This window comes from Balearica regulorum, chromosome 5 (genome assembly GCF_011004875.1).
Source record: "Balearica regulorum gibbericeps isolate bBalReg1 chromosome 5, bBalReg1.pri, whole genome shotgun sequence".
NCBI classification, from domain to species: domain Eukaryota; kingdom Metazoa; phylum Chordata; class Aves; order Gruiformes; family Gruidae; genus Balearica; species Balearica regulorum.
Window position 1 is genome coordinate 65,605,751 of NC_046188.1, and position 22,883 is coordinate 65,628,633.

General features: G+C 36.6%; 1 protein-coding gene across 4 annotated transcripts in view; it reads right to left on the reverse strand.

The window, feature by feature from the left end:
- Positions 1 to 22,883, reverse strand: part of GAS2 (growth arrest specific 2) — a 96,739-nt gene that overhangs the window by 23,131 nt on the left and 50,725 nt on the right. For all 4 annotated transcript variants that reach the window (XM_075755339.1, XM_075755337.1, XM_075755338.1 and 1 more), the window contains exons 6-7: positions 20,900 to 21,044; positions 17,564 to 17,671 (exon numbers count right to left, since the gene is read on the reverse strand). In XM_075755339.1, the coding sequence (XP_075611454.1) occupies positions 17,564 to 17,671; positions 20,900 to 21,044 (253 nt within the window). The remainder of the gene's footprint in view (positions 1 to 17,563; positions 17,672 to 20,899; positions 21,045 to 22,883) is intronic.

A 22,883-nucleotide genomic window follows, 5' to 3' on the forward strand; every position in this document is an offset into this window, starting at 1 on the left:
TACAACTCCATCAATACTGAACATAACTTGACATACAAATTACAGTGATTTCAGTTCTCAGGAACATTAACAAATCTTTATAATATTCTAATCTGTGCACATCTGAATCATCTGAGTGGTTTTTTTTTTTTTAATCAGGCATTTCTTTTAAAACAGTTTAGCCCAATGTGAAATTCAGCTGAAATCATAGTCTCATCTAGATTCATGCGTAACGTTGATCGTTTAATTGCTTTGACACGAGACGATACATTTTACATGGACATGAAACTGCCAAGATTTACCAGTTTGGTAAATTTGGGTGATAAAAGAGAAAATACTGATGTTTTTGTTCTCCTCAGCCCTACTTTGACAGCACATCTGATATTAACTTTGTGCCTAATCCTCACTTTTCCATGAGATGGATCCAGGAAAAAATCATGGTAATGCTATCACTTTTGTTCTGCAGAATTCCAAGTTTATCTACGGAATGCGTTCCAAGGCAGTTTACTGTACTGTACTTTCATGACACTCGTGAGTGGCTGACCAGGTGCCAAGCCCTGAAATCTATTTAAGTGCTGTGAGTGCTACCCAAAAAAAAGCCACTTCCTTGGTGTGGAAGTTAAGATAAAGAACCGATGGGGTCAAGGGGAGAAGAAATCAGACTTAAACAGCGCAGAGATTTTTCATGTCGTGCTCTTTTTCCTTGGTGTATTTAATAATTTTAGGACTCTGATAACTCTCTTGACACAGGAATGAATTATTTAAAGTTAGTATTAGTAATTTAGTTTAGTTTTGATAGCTGCCAGCTGTAACCTGACAGCACTTAGATTTAGTCACATGGAAATCCCCTGTTGTATATATTCTAGTATGTTGGATCTCTTTGCACTCATCAGTTTTATATCTTTCCGCAAATACCAGAAGAAAGATCTTTTTAGGTTCTGGCAAAGATCTTGGAATGGGAAAATGTGCTACTTGCCAAAAAGGCACTGATTACTGTAACAGAGTAGTCTGGAGTTTCTATCCTTTTCCTTTTAATATGTAAACTTGTTTCTGATTTAGAACTGATTCTCCTGGCAAAGGTGTTTTCCTCACTGCTAGTTTGTGTATAGCTAGATGATATGTGACTCTATTGTCTTAGAGCACACAAGCCACTTTTCCCATACTCAGAAGCACAAATCAGTTTTATACCATTCAGTCCTATGTGGCAGGAGATGGAGCGCATACGCACAAGATCGGAACAGAAACAGTACTTCTATTGCGTGTATGCTTTTTAACCATGATTTCAATAGCAGGAACTATGGAAAACTCCTTAAAAAAAAAAAAAAAAGTCTTTCTAACAAAAAGAAGAACTAGCTTTAGACAAATCCAGCATGCAAGGATCAAGTACGCAAGGACACTTGCATACTTCAATACTTCATCCTTAGATTTCACTTCCTTCAGAGAAGTGTTTTTTGCTTACTGTCAGCATAATAGATTTTCCTTTGGTAATGCTCCAACAGAGAACTTAATGAATGTTGACAAGATGACCTCGCACAGCGATGACATTTCTTTGTATGACTTGGGGGTGATGGGAGGGCTGGCTTGGGGTGGGTTTAGCATTCGTTTTGTATTTTGTTTTTTGGGTTGGGATTTTTTTTTTTTTTTCGTTAAGGTGATCAGGTGATGCTCCAGTAAAGCCTGAAAAAGCTATGGAAACATTCTTGGCTGAAATGCCTTCTCAAATATTCTCCCTCATTCACTGCTGCTACATCAAACTGTGCAGTAGAAAGCACTTGCTGTGTTCCACACCTGCATGGTGTGCCCTAGCCACATCTTAATCCCTGAGAAGGCAAGACTTTTTTTTAACCTTATCTCTCCTCTTACTTTCAGCTTTCCACAGAAAAGAAGCCACAACAGCTCTAGCTGCATACTCAATCTGGACATTCAGGAAACCTCATGTGTCCAAAATTACATTTATTTCATAATCTAAACATAGTCAGAGCTGCCTAGAAGGAACTACTGTTGCAGTTCCTAAAAATCTTAGTTGAATCTACAGGTTTGTTAAATCCCTAAAGCCTTATTATCATACCTTAGTCCATCCAGAGTGAATAAATTATTTTTTTTAAAATATATAATCTAAGAATGAAGCATGACAATTCTTGCCTTCTGGAAATCACATACTGAAATTCTATAAATGTTACATATCAAACGGCGAAAGTGAATGAGTGCATCCTTTCCAATGAGATAGTAAAGGCCAAAGCCTTGCACCTGCATGGCAAGTCAGACACAGTTACTAAGCCATATCTGCCTGAAAGCAGATCCTGGTGGCATGTGTCTCATGAAAAGATCAGGTCTGTCTTCAAGGCTGTGAGAAATCAGTTTCCCGACTGGGAAGATAAATTTCTACCATCTTCACAGTGTCTCTCACCATATGCATATTCTCACCTCTTCAAGGGGGAGAATTTGGTAGGGTCAGATGACACCAAGAGGAGGGGGACACACTCAGGTCAGTCAGTGCATTTAGGTGACCAGCTTAAGTGTAGGAGTAAAAGGTTAGTTAGGCTGAACCTGCTTGAACCCATAGGCATTTTGTGGAGCAGTGAGGGCAGTAAACATGCCTGTAGGATAGGGCAAGAGCTATTTCTCAGAAGCAAGTTACTTAAGCTTGAAAGACTGAGGGAATAACTAAAATTCAGCAATAACCATTAGAGTAGGAGTAGTGAATTTCAAGCACCAAGAAAAGGCGGTAAAGTATTTCTAGATTTGAACTGATTAGACTTCTCATCCGTTATCTTACAAAGTTCACAACTGGCCCTACAGACTTTGCTACCACAAGTACAGCACAAAATGGAAACGCGGAACCACGCAACTGACACAGGAATTACACGTGGGAGCACGTATAAGTGCGCACATGGTAAGGGAAGCTGAGGTCTGACATGCAATTCTAGTTCAGGGTGTGCCTTATGCTTTGACCTGGACTGTTCAGCAAATCAAACCATCAGCTGGATACTACCACCCTTTGATGTATTTTGAGTTGACTGATAGTAGCCTTCCAGTACTTAAAGGAGCCTCCAAGAAAGCTGGAGAGGGACTGTTTACAAGGGCAGGTAGTGACAGGACAAGGGGTAATGGGTTTAAGCTGAAAGAGGGTAGATTTAGATTAGATATTAGGAAAAAATTCTTCACTGTGAGGGTGGTGAGGCCCTGGCACAGGTTGCCCAGAGAAGCTGTGGATGCCCCTGGCTCCCTGGAAGTGCTCCAGGCCAGGTTGGATGGGGCTTTGGGCAACCTGGTCTAGCGGAGGATGTCCCTGCCCATAGCAGGGGGGTGGAACCAGATGATCATTAAGGTTCCTTCCAACCCAAACCATTCCAGGATTCTATGAATTTTGGTCAGAGGAGTATGGTTTCACTCACAAAAGCGTGGCACGCATCTGTACACACCCACGTGTAGGTGTGTACACACACACACTCCTCACATAAAATACGCAAAGTACGCTGTGGCCAGGTAAGATGGTGTATAAAGCAGATGAAAGTTCCTAAATGCAAACATATGTATTTGGGTGGTAGGTCAACTGGCTCATAAAATATTTTCATAACTTTTTTTTTCCACTTCTGTATTATGACTAATGCCAAAGAATCGTGTGTTGTAAAACAAAGCTTCTTCAGGCTGGAGAATCTGTTAAGCTAGTTGAGCCTTTCATTCTAAAATGACTTTGTTTTTAAAGCACTTTTTGTGAGTAAGTTAATCTTGAAAGTGGAAACTAATTGTTAGGATAAGACTGTTGGGTTTAACTTCTTACATGGTCAAAGATAACCCCAAGTAGTAGCCCTAGACAGAGTCAAAGCTACAGAGACCTTCCCCTTAGACCAGCACTGCTAATGCTAAGCACCAGTTCTGAGAAATTCTTCCCACACTGTTTTCTGCTCAAAACATCTCCTAAGCAGGTACTATGAATTTTTAACAGCCAAGAAACATGAATGAATTCCTCTAGTGACGATGACAGTGTAAAAATGTAATGATTTCTATTTTCATGTCAACATCATCTCTCATGATCAGTAGAGTTATTTTTGTATAGGATTCTTTACTTCACTATTAGCAAAATGGGGATATTATGTAACAATTCCTGAAGTATTAAATGGCAATATATTAATATTCACTAGAATCTGCAAAAAATTACTTGATGGCTCTAAGCCAAATGCAGCCAGACTCTTGGCTTTACAGAAGAATTCGTTGACCAACCTTTTATACAGACATAGATACATTGCCAGACCTGGATCAAACACTTGATCTCCACATTTCCTACAGCAAAGATTTCATACCACAGACACCATATTACACAGTATAAAGCTTTGAGCTTGAAGGCATCTCATCTGGCTTAACCCTCAGGCCAGCTTTTGGGGCAAAATTGAAATCACAGTAGAGAAAAGACAGAGGAGTTAAAAAAGCAGTCTCACAAGCTTAGTCAGTATGTTAAAGACACTTTGCAATGCTTTTCACTAGCTGAAACAGGGAATCTGGATGCTTAGCACATTTAACAAAAGGTCTTTCCCCTACTGTTCTGCACATATTCAGGTGCTCCTAAACCACTGGCAGCTTATTTGTCCTTACTAGCTTTTTTGTACTGATGGGATTTGCTGAAGCACTGAGAACAAATTTACCTCCACAGCGATTTTTTTTTTTTTTTTTGTGCACTGCTTGCGAGGGAATCAAGACTAACTAGTTAAATTGCAATGTCTGATAAAAAACAAAACAAAACAAACAATCACCCCCACACACACTTTGCTATCACTTTTCCTTAGCTGGAAAATATGTTCTAAATTTAGGCCAGTAAGACAGTAATCTAAGCAAATCAGCTACATTACACCTGAATCTGTAAGATAATGCAACACAATTATGAAGACACCCAGACCAGCCTTTCATTGACTCTTTCAAAATCAGGTTTATGATCGGAGATGTCTTATGTAGAACTTCCTATAGGTTCTTCTGCCAACACTGTATTTAATTTAAACAAAACAAAAAACTAAAAACCAACTCACCACTCTACTGAAGCAGATTAAAGAGAAGGAGGGAGACTTGAGAACAATGTACACTTTCAGCACGAAAGCGCCATGATATCATTCTTTGGCTTGCTTATATATATATATATATATACACACACTTTGAAAGACTGGGGCGGGGAGGAGGGAAGGAAACAGAAACAGGGTTCTTTGTACCCTTATGAAACGCCAAATGACTCCTTCTCCCTCTTGCCCCTCAGTAAATCACGGGGAAGTAGTTAGGTAACATGAACCAAGAAATTAGCACAAACAGCACAGTCATTTCTGAAAACCTGGTTTAACTAAAACACCAGCCTGTCATTCTCCCTGATTTATGTGGCTCTGGTTAGAAGGTTTTACACAGAATTCTGAATGCTGCTGTAGTTCTAGACCTTAGACACAACAGAATATTGATATTTAAAATATATACTTTTTGTAAGGAAGGTTTTTCAGGCCAGCCAGGATTATCCTTATGTTCTTTGTAATAGATGTCTGTGTTTTACATGAATACAGAGAAGAAATCCTAACAGTAAGTATGCTTCCCTATATACAGCATAATTAGATTAGACAATTAAAGATGGTCTAAATCAATGTTAGGTTAGCAAAGTCCACTGCCGTTTAATGAGTTTCACAACAAGTTTAGTGAATATCTGTTTTGATTTCCACATGGAAAATTTTTCCTAGAACAGAAAAAGAACCATGTTAAAGAGCTAAAGAAAAGAGTTTGAAAAGTTTATAATGACAAAAAGGGAAAATGGGAGTTGCTTTTGTTCACTTTATGTTTACAGTCGTGTAGTCCCTTCAATACTTCCTTGATAAATTCCAGCCAGCTAGCAGACTATCAGACCAGGAATACTGACGATAATCCTGATGGATTTATGCTGGATTATACTTTTTTCCTCACGTAAGAATTTTTTATAGACTCACTTTTTGCATGCTTTTGATATTGAATTTTACCGATCTATGCCGAAGTTATAAAACTTTTACATGTGTTATTCCTTTCTTCTAATTTCAGTTTATCTGCCTGCTGGTTCTCACATCACAACACTGTGAGATCTCAGCAACATCCATCTTAATATGTTGAAAAGTTCTTAATAACCTAGAATGGTAACAAGGAAATAGTAATAAAAATAATTGTGAAAGACTTTGGTGTGGACTCTGGCCAACCTATTCTCCACCTGTCTTTTGAGTATCCAGGGAACCAAGTGATTCCTTTCAGTTGTATGTGCAACCTCACAAAGGATCAGCTTCATCCAAGCGCTACTCTCCATGACTGTTTCACTAAGATTCTTCTTCCTGGGATTTAAAACAAGATTTAAGCACATGGAGGGCTGGAACCAAACGAAAACCAGGAAAAAAACTATGAAACCATCAGTAGTTTTTTAAGACTGTCTAAAAGGGTAATACAGTTGGAAGCGTTATGAATCGGGTCCTCAGCAAATCAGTCAGGTTCCACAGAAACACTGACTGCTTTTGTCCAGTGTTTAAAAAAAAAATTAATCTTGTCCAATATAGTGAGTACAGATGAAGAAATGAAACAATAGAGATAATTTTCATGATGATCAAGTAATAAAAAGAAATGGCAGCAAGATAAACTTAGGAAATTTTTGACTGGGAAACTCTTTAGGTTAGAAATTTTAAAATCCTATCATATAGTTAAAAGAATTCAGTTTACTTTTCCAAACATTATTCAAATATTACAATCAACTACAGTGTTTGAAACTAGGCGAGCTATGTTAGTTTAACTGGTTGGGTAACAGCTAATGGCAAAACACTTCCCAGGTCCAATATTGAAAGAGAAACCCAAGCTGTAAAAAAAATAACTACAACAATTTAAACTTTTTTGAATGTATTCCCTTGAAGGAAGCAAGGAGATATTTTGGAATCTGAAGTGCTAGCGCATACAATATCAGTTAAGTTGAGCTCAAAATGTCGTCTATGGAAAGCAATGTGTTAAAGCAAAATGGTATCACAGTATTAAAAATATCTGTGCCATTTTGTTGGTTGGTTGTTTTTTTAAATTATAATAGACACTCATTTTGTAGCTTAGCTGGGTCCTCTTTGAGTGGTCTATTAATATGGTCCATGTAAAATAACACTAGTAGAAGGGGAGCGGGAAGCTGCCAGTCACTAAGCCAAAAGGCCCAGGCCACATGTCGTGTCTTTGGATCTCCCTGCCACACCAGAACCATGTGCATCAAGCACATATATATAAATACATCATTGCTCTCATGGCAAGATTCCAAACCGCGTCTGGGATCAAGGCTGAACTTCAGATATGTAAAGATCAAGTATTATACCCCTATCTCATCCAAAAAAAGAAAGAAAAATTAGAAATTCAGGGAAAGGAAAGGTTCCAGACTGGGGGCTGCTGGGGCAGAACAGAGCTGAGGTAGAAACCAGTTCCATTACACAAAGCACAGGTGGACTAACGTGTGTAAAACTTTGGGACTGAGGCACAAACCCACTTCCTTTATAGAGTCTTTGAAATTGTTAAATCTTCCTTCAAATGAGACAGTAATTTATTATGGCTATGCATTTGACAAATAGTTATAAACATGTCTCCTTGTGAATAAATAATTGCTCTTAACTTCACATGAAAATTATTGTGTTTAAGATGACTTGAGAAAAGCCAGACTATCAAAGGCTTTAGGTAGTAAATGCAGCAGAGGAAGCAGCTCCTTGTCCCTACCCTGTATTGTGGTAGAGTTTAAGACAAGATCTTAATGCAAATTAAAAAGATTACTTAATGTTATTTCAGCATTGTTTCCAAAAGCAATCACAACCTAATAACTAACAGTAAATGGCACATTTAAGGCAAGGGTTCTGGCTCTCTTTCGACTTTTTAAAAGTGCAAAAAGGGTTGCATCTATTTGGGTAGACAAAAGGCTTACATGTGATAGCAGAACTTAAAATGATTTAATTGGTTCCGATTTCTGCATGTGTTTATCTGAACAGAGTGTTAATAATGACTAAAGTATTTTGGCATCTGTTGCCATGATTGAAATGCTAACTTGATAAAATACTACAATTTTAATGATCTGGTATGCTTTTTAAAAACAAAACAAAACCAAACACCCTTAAGGTAAATCTGTTTCTGGCCAGTGGAAAACAAGGCATGATAGCACACCACAAAGCAGTTTGAATGAACTGATGCTGATTTACGACTGGAGGAACAATCTATATCTGGTCTTCAGTTTAATAGTTACTTTTTTATGGAAAACATGCTTCAGATAAATAGTTGAGTCTGGGATCTCCGGAGTTTACTAACCTTTGCCAAAGCAAATGTTTGCTGTATTTAATACTTCCTTACAGCAACCGATTCTTCTTGTTTTGCTCTGGATTTCAAAAATTAATGACAAAAAAAGAGCAGAAGAGATGCTCCTCAACTTCCATTAAAACACGCACAACATCATCTACAAAGTTAGATCAGTTTTACACGTATTAAGTCTGAATGAGATTTGCAAAACAAGTGCATTTAAAAAAAAAGGTTTAAAAAAATTTTAGAAATTTGTGCATTCACGATTTTTTAAACCAACATATATGGGAAAATGTGTTTTCCCACACAGATATCTCATGATGAAATAATTTATTACTACAAGACAATCACAAGAAATCACTTCGGGCTTTATGTAAAGAAAACAATGCTGTTTTCAGAAAAAGAAAAATAATGGCACCGGGTATATATTTTAACAGAACTTCATATTCAGTTTTAACTCCAAATTCTACATTTGGAGAAGCTACAAGTCTTGTCCCTGGGCTTTTGTGGGCTACCACTGACTTCAGCGTTTGTCTACCAACTTATATCTGTCTCCTTAAAGTTGTCACCTACTCTCTAGCATTCATGTAATGATTAATAAGAGCCATGGAAGCATAATTTTGGACCCATGTGAACGTGGTAGTCATTTGCTGCAACTATTTCCATTTGTGACATACAAAGTGGTCACACGTTCAAGAAGCAGAGACAGTAACTCATAGGGTCTGACAGTTACCCGTGCAGAACTAGTAAAACTTACATTTTAATCTGTTCATGTATTTTGTTCATAAACTAAATTTTATATATGTTGAGCAAAAATAGCTTGAACGGGCAAGTTGTCATCATATGAGAAAAAAAAAATATACAATCAAATTTGGGTGTTAACCATCTTTGCTTAGTTTTCTCATGTGTGTCTCTAAGCAAGAACATTTACCAACCATTTTTTTGAATAATTAGTTCAAATAAGCAAGTTAATTTTACTTCATGTTTTAAAACTCATTATTAATACTGTGCTAGCTTATTAATGGCAAATTGCATTTCAAAGGAAAAAATATTACATTGTAGTTAAATAAAATCTAAAAATCTGCACTTAAAAAGCACTGTTCAATATATACTAAAAGTATTATTTCTATGCTATTGCATATATAAGATAGACACACTAAATTATCATGACTATTTCATAGTTGTTGGCTCCTAGACAGGTTAATAAATAATTCGAGGACATAACTGTTACAGATAAATGTTTCATTGTTTTATCCATTCTCCACTAGAAAAAATTGCTCTTGATAAATAGTTTTTGTGGTTTTTGAAAGATAAATCAATTCCTACTGACTCACACAGATGCAGCTGAAGTTTTTCTGTTTTTAACGTTGGAAGACAACATCTTGAGATAGAACCTTAAGAAATCAATGTTAAAAAAATTCCCCATAATTTAATTTAGAACAAAGAATATCTCAAATGGACAATTGATTTAAAATTTTTCAACTAAGAAATAGATAATATAAAATGTCATGTAATTCTGTAAATTGATTAACAATCCAGTTAATCAACATAAAAGAAATTGAGAGAAACTGAGTGTTCTTCACTGAAAATAACCCTGTATGCATCAAACTTAGGCGAGATGAATCCAGCCCTTAGAATCTAAAAAACAATATTAATTTTTAAAGAGAACAAAACTCCAAAATAAAACCTCAACTTCCTCCTAGTCTCTCTAGGAAGAGCGGGCATCTCAACTTCTTCTAGAAAAAACCCCATCTTAGTAGAATAGACTGGTTGATGAGTTCGTTGGTGTGCAAGTCATGAATACCCTCATTAAAATACAATGCTCTATATTTCAGTGTGATGAAAAGGATTTGGAAATAGAGAATTCAACTACTTTTCTACTGAATTAGAAGAATTAAAAGACAGCACAGAGGACAAACTCATCAATAAACACACAGGATAAAATCCTGTTGCCTTTATGATAAAGTACTTCACACGCACCTTGTGTGTTGCCACAGAGGTCTGATGGAGCTTAGCTTCAAAATAAAATTCTAAATTCATAAGGATTATGACATTTATAAAAGTAGATATAAATAGTTTTTAATGAACAAAATGAATGCATACAAAGTGTAAGTGGAGGAAAAAAAGATTGTTTTCACACTGATAAGAGAATGATAAAGAAATAAAACACTTTTTTAAATGCAATTAAACTTTTTCCTGTTATTTCAGGAATGGTAATGCCAAACCACATGTTATGAAATATTTTAAAAGCCTACATACCTTTTTTGTTAAATCATGGCCAATTCAGTTCTATGTAGAACCATCATTCCTGAGTCAAGATATAAAGCACAGCTGGAAATTCCCACGTAAGCTACAAGTTCGTTAAGAATGTCAACCTAAAGCTAAAGAATACTCCAAGAGACAATCAATGAACTTTTATGCCTGAGTCCTACATGTTCAATGAGAATTTCTGATGAGCAGTGCAGAAAACTCAGTTTACGGATGCCACCGCATCAGTCTCATTTATTGTCATTTCTATAAATGACAGCATGACTTATGTTTACAGTGCAAGAGTATACTGTACACAAAGCATATCACAACTTAAAGAACCAGGGTTGTTGGTGGGGTTTTTTTCTTTTTAATTAGCATTGTATATTAATTATCTAAAGCTGCAGTGAAGAATATTAACTTTAATTCACCCCATAAATTATGGCAGCATCGCCCTATAAGAGATAGATGCGCTTACCGTGACTGCGTTACATGTTATCACATTACTGTCATACAAGACCTTTCCACTTCATCAGGGAGGAAGTTTAAATCAGAAAATGTAAAGCTCAGTGCTATCCTGCTTAAAGAGCAACATCACAAATAGCTGCATCTCCAGTTCTAATACATCAGGCTTACTAGTTCCAAACTGTGAGCGTTAACTGCTGTCTCATCATTAATGTAGAATGTATTAATGTCCAGTAAGTGTTAAATGGATTGTTACTAAATGATTAATCTATTAAACAGGACCACAACAAGAAAATAACTGGACGAAAAGGAAATACTTTCCCCTATTAACATTTTCAGAATAAATTTATGGCACCCAGTCTGTGGATCTCAACAATAAACTGTAAAGGCTTTTTCATTTTGCAAATTCTTGTCTGTAGACTAATGGTGGGAGTGGATTAGCAGTTTATTAAATAATGGGACCTATAATACGTAACGTATTTATCTAGCTTTGTTACTCAACTTTATTTACCTTTAAAGTATTGAGAAATTTTTGGTGTAATTATTGACCATACAGAAAACACCGCTGATACTAGTGTGCAGGGTGATTTTACCCTGGCACATTCCTGCCAGAGAGGAAACTCTGGCACCCAGGGAGGTCTCGCTTTGCCGTCTTCAGCTCTTGCAGGCGCTGGCTGCATCAAGAGCACACCAAAGGCTTCCTAAGCCTGAATCACATCGCTAAGAAAGTCAGCTGAATTTCTGGGTGGTGCTTTTAAAGCTATTACACATCTAGCTTCAGAATACTCTACCTGGCCTCCTGTTCTGAGCCACCTCTCAAGAGAGATTTCTCTTTCCACTGAATACAGGGAACCTAATATTGTTATAACTTCGACTCTAGGAGTCTAAATTATAAATACCTTGGCAGGAAATTACTGCAGGTGTATTAGTCATTTCAAGAACTAGAACACGACACTTCTCGAAGATGCCTTACATCCTAGAAAAGCACGATACAATTTGCTAAAGATTTTTCAAAAATTCAAGTGGAGTTCTCATTGCGCAATATTACATAGGGGGAATTAAAGACGACATGATATTTAATTGTCCACAGAAGGACGTCACTAAGGCAAATAGGTCTAAGCCAGTGAGAAAAACTGCTGAGCTATTGCACAGCCTGTCAGTTCCACTGAATCAGAATATTGCATCGGAGATACGTCCTGTCAAAACATTTTCAACCAAGACTAACAAGAACAGCATTTGGGTGAAAGTAAAACAGGAATAATTCAATTGCTCTTCTATTAAATTAACAGCTAAGAACTTGACTTACACAGCTTTTTTGTAAAGAATGTTACAATTAATCCTTTCAAAGCATTTTTGCTCACAAAATGCGTTCCAAACTATCACCAAAGACACACAAGTTCTAGGCACTAAACTAACATGAATGGCCATGCAAAAGAAGCATGTTGAAGAAAAAGTAGGACATTAAATCAAGAGTGCGGAGGAGGGGATAGTTTCTAGTACTTTATGGGTTTGGCTAACCACCAGTGAAAGTCTGTCAACCATTTAACTAGAAACGTCAAGTCTTAGAGAACCAGATAGTTGAACTGTAGCAGCTCTTATGTTCAGCACAAACACAACATCATCAAGTACAAAGTAAACAGAGAGATGTCCAGAGGATCCTGGCTCCACGAAGGCTGCCGGACCTGAAGAAGAAAAGCTCAAGGCAGGAAGGGGGGGGGCGGGGGGGGGAGAAAAGAAAAAAAAGAGGGAGAAGCAGGAGAGAAAATGTAACTGTGAGAACCGGCAAGCTGTGACTTAAGTTGGAGGAGGGCAGGGGTCTGCCTAATGTCACTCAACGGATTAATGGCAGAGTAAAGAAGAAAACAGATTTCCTGACTGTCCGATGGGCAGCACTGGACTCCAATCACCCCTCGACATGTTCGGTAGCACTGTTTGTCCAAGAGCTTTTGAGTCTTGTGGACTGAATTTCACTGGCCATTTAAGGACTTTTTTTTTTTTTTTAAACAAAAAGCAAAACGTGAGAAGGTTGAGAAGAATTCCACCTTCACTAGCACAAATAAGACTGAAATGTGCCAACTACTCTGTGAGCGTAAAGCAGTTGGAGAGGAATTGGCACTGAGAAAAAAAGTGTCCAGCCGCCCACTGGTGGAAGGTCTCCCCAAACACCTTATATCTGGGATGTAACTTAGGGCTGCACTTTAGACCTCCCTTTCCCTGGGTCTTTTGCAGTCTGGAGTTGAGAATTAGTATGTTCATCTGTAAGCATGAGGACACTGAGATTAGAAGCCCAAAGAAGAGGCCAATGACTGTGACTGTCCTGTGGCCCAAGATGCTTTTTCAGAATTCACTCACAAGATGACTCCCAGGCATCTCGCTACATCTCCTTTGGAGTTAGTTGAATTAAAACTCCTGATTTGCCTATGTTTTTGACATTTACACATCCCTGAAAGGTATTTGATATGGATAAACCGCTAGGGAAGGAATTTCAGTTCTAAAAAAGGGAAGCTATTTCGTAGACTAGAAGTGAATGGGCCTGGGTAAAGCAGAACAACTATTAAAATCCTTGGAATAAGGAAGACAATAAAAGCCAGGTAAATGATGCTGAAGAGAAGACAAAACACAGAAGCACACCAAGCAAAAGCTATGAGTATGACTTACGTATTTGGATTGGAAAAACAGAACAGGACATTTGAGTCTTGAGAACTGTATAATCAATCTGCTTTCCATGTTTCCTTATTTCCAGTTCTTAGATAGTATATCATCCCTACCTGGATGGTTTGGAGTAAAGCACGCTTCCATATTTACACGAGTACATTTTTCTCACCAGGAAGAGGCAATAGCGTTCACCAGATTCACTCTGTAGAGTGATTTTATTTGGGTACACATATACATTACATACATATACACGCACACACACATTTTGATAGTGAATCCCAAAATAAAGTTTCTCCACAGGTGCCGTAGCAGGCAAATAATACCCTTCATTTCCTGGGATTTAAAGGAAGCTAGCATTAAACAAACATTTTATCATTACTACAGTAAAATAATGCTAAGTGATATTAATGATTAAAAGTACAAGCTCAAAAAGTATAAGAGCAATCACATGCTTATCATCTTAAGATGATAAGAGCAATCACATGCTTATCAGAGAACAGCCATAAATTATAGGAATAATGATAGGCTTTAAAGCCAGGACCCATTAGATCATCTAATCTGACTCCAGTTGCACAAAGAAGTAATTTTTCCATTGTGCCGAACCCAACGATTTGAACGTTATTAGGGGTACGGACCAGCAAGGCAGATCTTTCTGAGAGAAGCTTGCTAGTTTGTGGAAAGTGTACATCCTTATGCACGTACAAGGTAATAAACACAAGAAAATTTGAAATAAGAATATTTGCCAGTGAAATTGTTAAAAAAAAATGCCTTTTTTTAAGGCTTGAATGACACTTCTTAACTATAAAAATCTCCATTAATCTAAATAAGTCCTTTACTGCCTTCTGCAAGAAGCAAGCACTTCAAACTCCGTGACACTTTTTTCCCAAGTTTTATGCATTTGCGCAAGGTAAGTTTTCATGACTTGTTATTTTTTATTTTTAAAAATAAGCTTATTAATTCAGTTCTACTTTGAAAGATTAAGGCTTGTTCCCTAAACCACATCATGGCATAATGGTAGGATCCCAGAGTGAATAGGCAAATAATTGGTTGTATATGGCACACGTATAGAGATCACGCTAATTCTAAACTGATGTTTCAGTTTTAAATAAGCTAGTCACTTCATTTACTTCAAGTTATTAGCATAATCCATTACTGTAAAACATGTCTGCTGTCATTTTTGTGTAAGTGGAATTTAGACTCTTTCATTCCTACATGGCAGGAAGGAAAAAGAATTTTTTTTGAAACTAAACTTTTATCATCTAAGCCACCACAGCATTATGGTAATCATGTTTAGTTCATGCATTACAGAACTACGTCATGTGTAAAGAACTACTTTTGTGACACACATTTTTACCAGCAGACTTAAGTATCTTCATGTTTTCATCAATTTTCATCATTTCCATTACCTCATGGATTTCAATGGTTTATTTTTCATCTCAAATTTAAACATTTTTCCCTGTTAAAAAAAACCCCAGTCTTTATTCAAGCAATGTTAATGGGGCCATTACCTTAAGAAGTTACTACAATACAAGAGAAATTTTGACAGACTGTCCCTCCTGCATTTTGCTACATATTCCAAACGTTTTTCCCCTTAAAATTACTTTAGATTAACACACGTAACTTTTTGTGTGATTTCTTGCATGAATCCTACATTTTGCTAGGTTTTATTTTTCTTTCCTCTTCCTTTTTCACTTGTAAAATTAATATATCTAGATTATAAATTAACAAAAAGAAGGACTAGAATAAACTAGAATAAAAAAATTGTTATGGATGTGATGTTATTAAATATTTTCTGAAAAAATATAATCTTTAACATCAATTGATGAGTGTTAATCCCAATTTAAATTTAGCACCTGTAATGTTTTATCACATGTCATACTTGTAACATCACTGAAACTGTATACGTTTTAAGTACTATATAGGTTACTGGAGAAAGTTAATAGAGACAGTAATGGGTATACTAAGGAAACTTAAAACAATAAAACTTTCAATCTCAATTCAACCTGAACACATTGGGTTATAAACAAGTGGCATATATCTGGCTGTGTAAAGAACATATAACGTAGGAGGAACTCTCTCAGCAGCATCAAATAGGGTGCCAAATATCAACAAAATTAAGAGTCAGCTACGCACCTCAAATGTGTTTTCTCACAAATGTCCAAAGAATTCCAAAGAAAGGCTAATAAATCTACTTATGTACACAATAAAAGCATGTAGAACGAAGAGTAGAAACTTACTGTGATCCAGTGAAGCATTCCAAAATGACGTTCAAACTAACCAAAACCCAAAGACAACTGACTTTTAAAACCTAGGAATATGGGCTTGCTCCCACTGAAGTTCATGGCAAGTTTCCATTGCTATCAGAGTTGTAGGAATGATCTCTAATACTGTAGTTTAATGTCTAATCTATATTACCGTTATTTTTTGGCACAGTTCGACTTGGAATGCAGTAGCGTGATATGAAAAGGGTGTTTTGTTTGCAAACTTGGAATGAAGTCTGACTTGGACTAGGTTGCACAATAAAGAAGCCAGCAAAAGGGAATTTGACACTCACCATTCTGGCAGAAAAACTTAGTTTATCAAAACTAGAAGATTAAAAATACTTTGATATTGTTATTTGAAATTAAAATCAAAAGGAAGAAAACAGAAGTGTCAAATTGTGCCAGATTACTGGGATCTTTGGTTAATGAACATTACCCATCTTCAAAGTCATTTGAAGCTAGTAATAAAGCTAGTACCTAAAAATACTGCAGAATTTAAAAAAAGTCTCACTGGATACGAAACAGAAGAGCTATTAATCCTTCATACTAGCATGTTAAATCTCAAACTATCTGTGACAAATCCTGTATTTCTTCTTTCTGAGCTATTACTGAATTAATTGCGAGTTCTCAATCCCTGTTCAGCACAGTACTTAAACATGTTCTCAACTTTATACACATGAGAAAACCTAAATCCTTATCTAAATTTAACTTCATTCTAAGTTAAGCATAAGTTTATGACAGAGCAAGAACTCTGGTGTTTTGTTGAACTAGGAACTTGACTTCTACAGAGGGGAAGGAGTCCCTCCGACTTCTTTTGTTCTCACAAGTGTTAAATCCTCAGTTTTATCAGTTCCCAGTTGTATGCCTTTAGCAAAATAGGGATAACAGTTATTTGAGAGCAAGAGCTATCGTTTTGTCAAGTCATTACTCAGGAACAGCACACGTGGAGAGGAAAATGGAAAAAAGCACAGCATGAATCAGATTCTTAACCTATTACGACAGAATAATATGATTAGCATATCTTCGTTATTATTACCATAAGCATATATAGAGAAGATTACGAGGATCAAAATTAAGTTTGGATAGTATATTTGTGCTAAATTCAGCCAGATATTAATACTAGCCAATAGTTATATTAACAATTAACTTTGTATTATGGGAGTTAATATACTACATATATTAAGTCTGAAATACAACACTGGGTTTGGAAATATCTGTTAATCAAATGAAGTACTATGGACATTAAAGTTTTGCTCACCCTACCTTAGCACTGTGTCTTAGTCGTGACTTGGCAATTCAATGATCGTAAAGTCTTTGATTTGTTTCCTGACCTGCCAAATACCACCGGTCAAAGCAAAGTGGTAGCACGGCCATTTCAATGAAGTGGATGTTCTTTCTATACCGAACTGAGAGGAAGTCATCTCCATTTCTGAAAACTTTTGGTTGCCATTGATCAAAGACAAAAAATTTGATGACCTAAAGCTAGAAGGATCTACCACTTGCTAGTAATTCCTTGAGTAAATTAACCCACTGTAGTTGATTTGCTGACAGTGTCATAAAAAACAGGCAGTGACGGTTAATGAGAAAATATTTTCTCCCGTTAGTCAGTGATATCACTGCAAAAGTGGAAGATAGCAGATACTAGCAATTCACTACAAAATAAAAAATAAAACCTTTACCCTAATAAAGAGAATCTTCTCTCCAACTCTGTATCTTCCTTGTGAAAGACGCTCCACACAGAACTTATTCGGGCATTTACAAGGTGGATCTTCAGAAATGTGTTTAACCTGAAAAACATGGAAGTTATTAATAGAAACTGTTTAAAAATAACACATGCGGCAAAACATTCAAGAAGACATGCGCCGTAACAGGATATCACTAATTTAAATCTTCATTGATATTTTCTTATTTTTTCTTAATTTTCTGCATATTTTTGTAATCCCAGACTATGGTGTTTCCAACGTCAAGAAGCTGTGATGAAGTCAGAATAGAGATGAGTGTCACACAGTTCAACACAGAATTTGCACTGTTTAACTGAAGTCAAACAGTTTATTAATTTGAGTTCAGCATCAAACTTTTGTAGACGTGTCCTCAGTATTTAGCAGTCAATCAGCTCAACTGTCAGAGTTGCTAATATAGCTGGCAGGCAAAACAAAGATGTCATAATAATGTATTTTTCCCTTCTAATAAATACAGAAGCACCTTAAAAAAAAAAGTATACAGAGAATAATGTAACAGTCACAAATCCATGCCAAGATGCTCCCCAGTATTGCTAACTACCCTTTGATGATCTCCACCTGAGGGCATTAGTGCAATTTAAAGGAGCTTCAAGAGTACTCTCATTGCCAACAGTAAGGGCTGAGAAAATACAGATAAAAAATAATTTCCTGCTTTTTATCAGCTACATCAGCTTGATTTCAGCTTCTTGTGAAAACTGGGCCTTGCATGTGCTACCAAAGGCATTAATGCTTAGTAAAAGTATATTTGGTACTCTGCAGTGATCTGAAAGTAGCACAGCCATCAATGCCAAAGGAGCAGATCTGGCTGAGAAACTCTTATTTGACATTCAAATCGCACTACTGCAGTTTTCTTGGATGAATGCTGACCTAGTATGTCAGTGTCAAACAATGCAAAATGCCGGAGGAACTTCCTAGAGGTTTTGTCCACTTCAAAAAATATTCCAAAGATGTTTTCAAATCCAGTTTGTAAACCAAGGCCTGTAAAAAAAGTCTGAGATCTGGGAAAGAATAGTCTCAGAATAGCTAACAAATCAGTCTTAAACAGTTTCAGAGAAAAAAAAAATCAGGGCAAAGCTATATATTCTGATAGGTGTTTTGGTTATCTTCAGTAAATGAACAGGAAAAGCTTCTGAAGTACAAGCATTTTTCAGATCTGCTTTTAGAATTAAGTTATAGTATGTTAAGTAAACTGGAAAGAAATTTAAAAAGTTAACCAGTTATTGCTTCTGTACTAGAATAGGGAGCAAAAATGCTTTTGAAACTAGTCCTGTTGATCGATTGAAAGGATTTCCAATTATTTCTGAAATTGTTCAATGTTGTTATCTGAATAACTTTTTTACTTTATGGAATATTTTTTATAATTATTCTTAGCTCTTTTTTGAAATCAGCGAATGACATTTTTGTGAAAAATTTCATTTAAAAATAACACTTAACTGTGGAACTCTACATGTATTTTACACTCAAAAAGTGTTTCTCAAGTATCAGATGAGCTGTCCTCAGTTTGAATGTTCAATCACTGAATTATTTTAAGATTAATTATTCCAGCGATTTTTATGAACCAATGGCTGAGTATTAGCCTCCATTTCTGGAGAATCAAACTATTTTGATAGTCAGTGTACAGTAGGAATAATTTATACTAAGGCAGTGATCAATGACTTAAATCCAAGCACAGGTTGCTAAGGATCCAAAAGGTGCATTCCTGTATCTCCTGGAATGTGGTACCAAGACTGGGATTGTGCATAGAGGACTATTTGGTAATGGTCCTCTGAATGCTGCCCAATACTATGTGATTTCTGGCATAATAACCTATGGCAGTTATCAGCTCCGGAGACACTCCTGAAATTCAAAGCTGAAAATGGATAGTGTGAACTATGCCTTAATGGCTGCATCTACCCGGGTTCATCTGAGCAAGCAAAAACCCAGAGCAGCTGGACCCAACAGGTTCAAGGTTGTTTTGGACTGTGTAAGCAAACCAGAGCATAGTGTGAACTGTGTAAGCATAGTCCTGTGGAGAATGAAAGCCAACAGATTTATACTGGTGTAAAACAGAGGATAATGAGACCTTCACTGCTGATCCTGCTATTGAGGCTTCCATTACCTTACTGTCCCAAAGGGCGCAGAAGTATTATTGAGTGGAATTTGGAAATCAAATAAGGAAGCAGAGGGAAGAATTATATCCTATTTTATTTTGTGTCTGGACTATGTGAGCACTGCTGCTATTTTATGGTGTGAGTGTCTGGGGCAGTGCGGGTCAGGAATCTAGCTGGATGAATTCCATTCTGTTTCTATCCCTACTGCTTTCTAAATTAAAGAAGGTGGTTGGAGACAACCTTCATACTCTCTGTTCCACTCCTACAAGATATGCAGTCACCACCCTCATTCTACACATGACTGCTCTTTCTCAATTCTGTTGAAACATAAGTGGGTGCTTTTGCAAAGTTAAGGAAGAAATGCAAAATATAAAAAATGTTAAATGTAATTATTTGCATCAAATAGTACAAAGTATTTCAATAAAATGAACGAACATTATATCCTGTCTGCTCTTTGTAACGAAAAAGTGGCACATGGATTTTTCAAGAAGTGCTTTGTAACTCCCAGGTGGCACATCTACCTTGTAATATAGCAGTTACTATAGTAACTGCTTCTTTTTATAGAATATATTTTTACTTTTCAAGTTTAACCTCTTCATGGTCTCAAAATGTGTCCTTTTCATCTGATTCCAGCTGTTTCAAATGAACTCTACTAGGGTTTGCAACAGAGAAATGAACACTACAGTGTAGTGCAAAGAGTTTAATGACATTTAAAGAAAGATACTTACTTTCTAACACTGAGGAAAAAAGCTTGCTTTTTTTACCGCATCAGAAACATGCCGAACAGCAGCATAAAAATTAGGCTGAGATAAGTTAGAAGTGTTTGTTAACAATCCGCACAAGTCAGTATGGGCCAAATCTCCTAGGCCTGACTCAGTCCCTTCTCAGACAAAACACTAAGTGGGAGTTGATGAACAAGAAGTGAACAGAAAAAGAAAACAGAGTAATAAGAAGGGAACTTGGCCCTAAGCACAAAGCTAGGCTGAACTGCAAATCTCCTTCCTACACAGTGCGACGTTTTTTCCAAACTTCAGGCATAAACAATTGTGGTCAAAAATAAATTAACTCTATCAGCCTGCAAATCTTTAAAATACAGTGAGATGTGAAACTCAGGCTTCTGTGTGCTTTGCAAGTAAGTGCATATCAGAATAGGTCAGATAGGAAGAAGCTTCCTCCCACAACTTACAGCATCATCCAATAGTTTCCCTGTGCTCTTTTTGCCAGGAGACTTTGTTGGTGATGGCGAAGGAGATGGAAGGGGGGCTGAAAGCGTTTCCTCTTGTTCAATCTCTTTTTCCAACTTTATTAATCCAGGAGGCTCCACCCCAAACCTTTTGGAAACATGCAAACAAATTACTAGTCCTTATGAAGTATTACATATTTTAAAACAAAACGGTGGAAAGAATTTATACTTTCTGTATGGCACTATTGTGCAATAACAGAATACTACATACATTAGTAAACATGTATAAAATATATCAATCATTAATGCCATCGTTCCAAAATAATACAAAATATTGAGATGGTATCTCTCAGGTGATCAAATTTACAGGATATACAGGTTTGTTTCAACTTCTCTGTCTGATAACATATATGTTGGCGAATGAATAATTTACGAACAACACTAGGCCTCAAAAATTGTTATACCATCTAGGAAAGGTTCAAGTTCAGTACCTTCACTTTTCCCTTTTTTTTTCTTTTTTTTTTTCCCTCCCCCAAACAACATCCTTTCAAATTGACAACTTCTATTTTGTGTTGTTAGTATTTTTCAAAGAAATCCAGATGAAAATGGATTAAAGGTTATCCTGGTCTCAATTATTGCACTAAATTTATAGATAAATAAATAGAGACATGGCCAATATTTTTCAGAAGCGGCTAATGCTTCTTCTAACCTATTTTAACAGCCAGTCTTCAGATCTCTGTTTACAGCAGCAAAACACTTCTAGCTCCAACTAAACCAAAATACACGCAACTTTGACATGGAGCATCTCAAACACAGCACTTGGGGAGCGAGGTTCTGTAAACCAATGCCTGCTTTTGAAAGCTTTATGGCAAGCGATTAAGTCACTATCTCACAGCAAGCAGCAGAGCTTGCACAGATGTCAGAAGTCTAAAAGCCCATCCCATTTTCCTAATCACTGGTAATTCCCCTCTGTTGTTTTTTTTTTCCTTTGCCAACACTGAACAAAACCCAGAAAAATGGAAAGATTTCCTTTTTCAGAGAAGGACTTCAGCTTGGAAAAGTTATCATGCCAGGTAGGATTGTCATAGCAAACTACTTGCATAAATGAAACCATATTTTCTTCTGTAGCAGAATAGTTCGTAGCCCAGATGCAGAACTATGCTGGCTTATCTAGGTAAAGATCTGGACACTAAAATATTGAGCAGTAACAAATATATTATGAAAATGTAAGCTAAATTCCATAATAATGTTAGAAGTGAACAGAGAAAGGGCGTAAGCGCGTATACTATCTTCTGTATTTTTATAACTTTTAATTTAGTCACACTACTGCTGAGTAAATTAATATAAAGAAAACCAAGGACCAAATCTGTGCTTGGATTGGCTTCTAACTGGTGCAGTCTGCCTAATGAAAAATCATCCAACGTTGAAGCAAGCACTTTATACAATCCATTTACTTCCTGTCTGTCTGCAGATGCTGACAGGCTGTAAATCATTAAATTCCCACAGGGCTCTAAGGCTACACCTGCATGCAGCCTTACTCATCAAATAAAACTCTTCCACTCTAAGCAATGCTGCTTCTTTGCTTCTACTGCCTTCCATAATGCCCAATTTTTGTCATTGTGACAGACTTTTAAAGTTCTCTGTATTTCCAGTATTCTGAATTCCTCTGGTGAGGAGTTGAAAAATAAAACAAATGAACAAACAAACATACACACATTTATTCCCACATATTGTATCAACCTGAAGGAAAGTTGCTCGAAAACTGAAATGGTAAAAACCACATCTTTCCTGGGAGGGGTAGAGGTGCAAATTCTGGTCTGGAAGGTATGCTGAGAATTTCCTTTTCTGCTCTTTTCTTGCCTGCCTTCTCATAACTACAAATGAAGCAGCATTGGTCGGTAACGTGATCTCCAATAGACTTCTTAGAGCACCACTTCCCATTTTTACCAAGGAAAAAATGAATACAATAGCAGAAAGATCTCAAAAT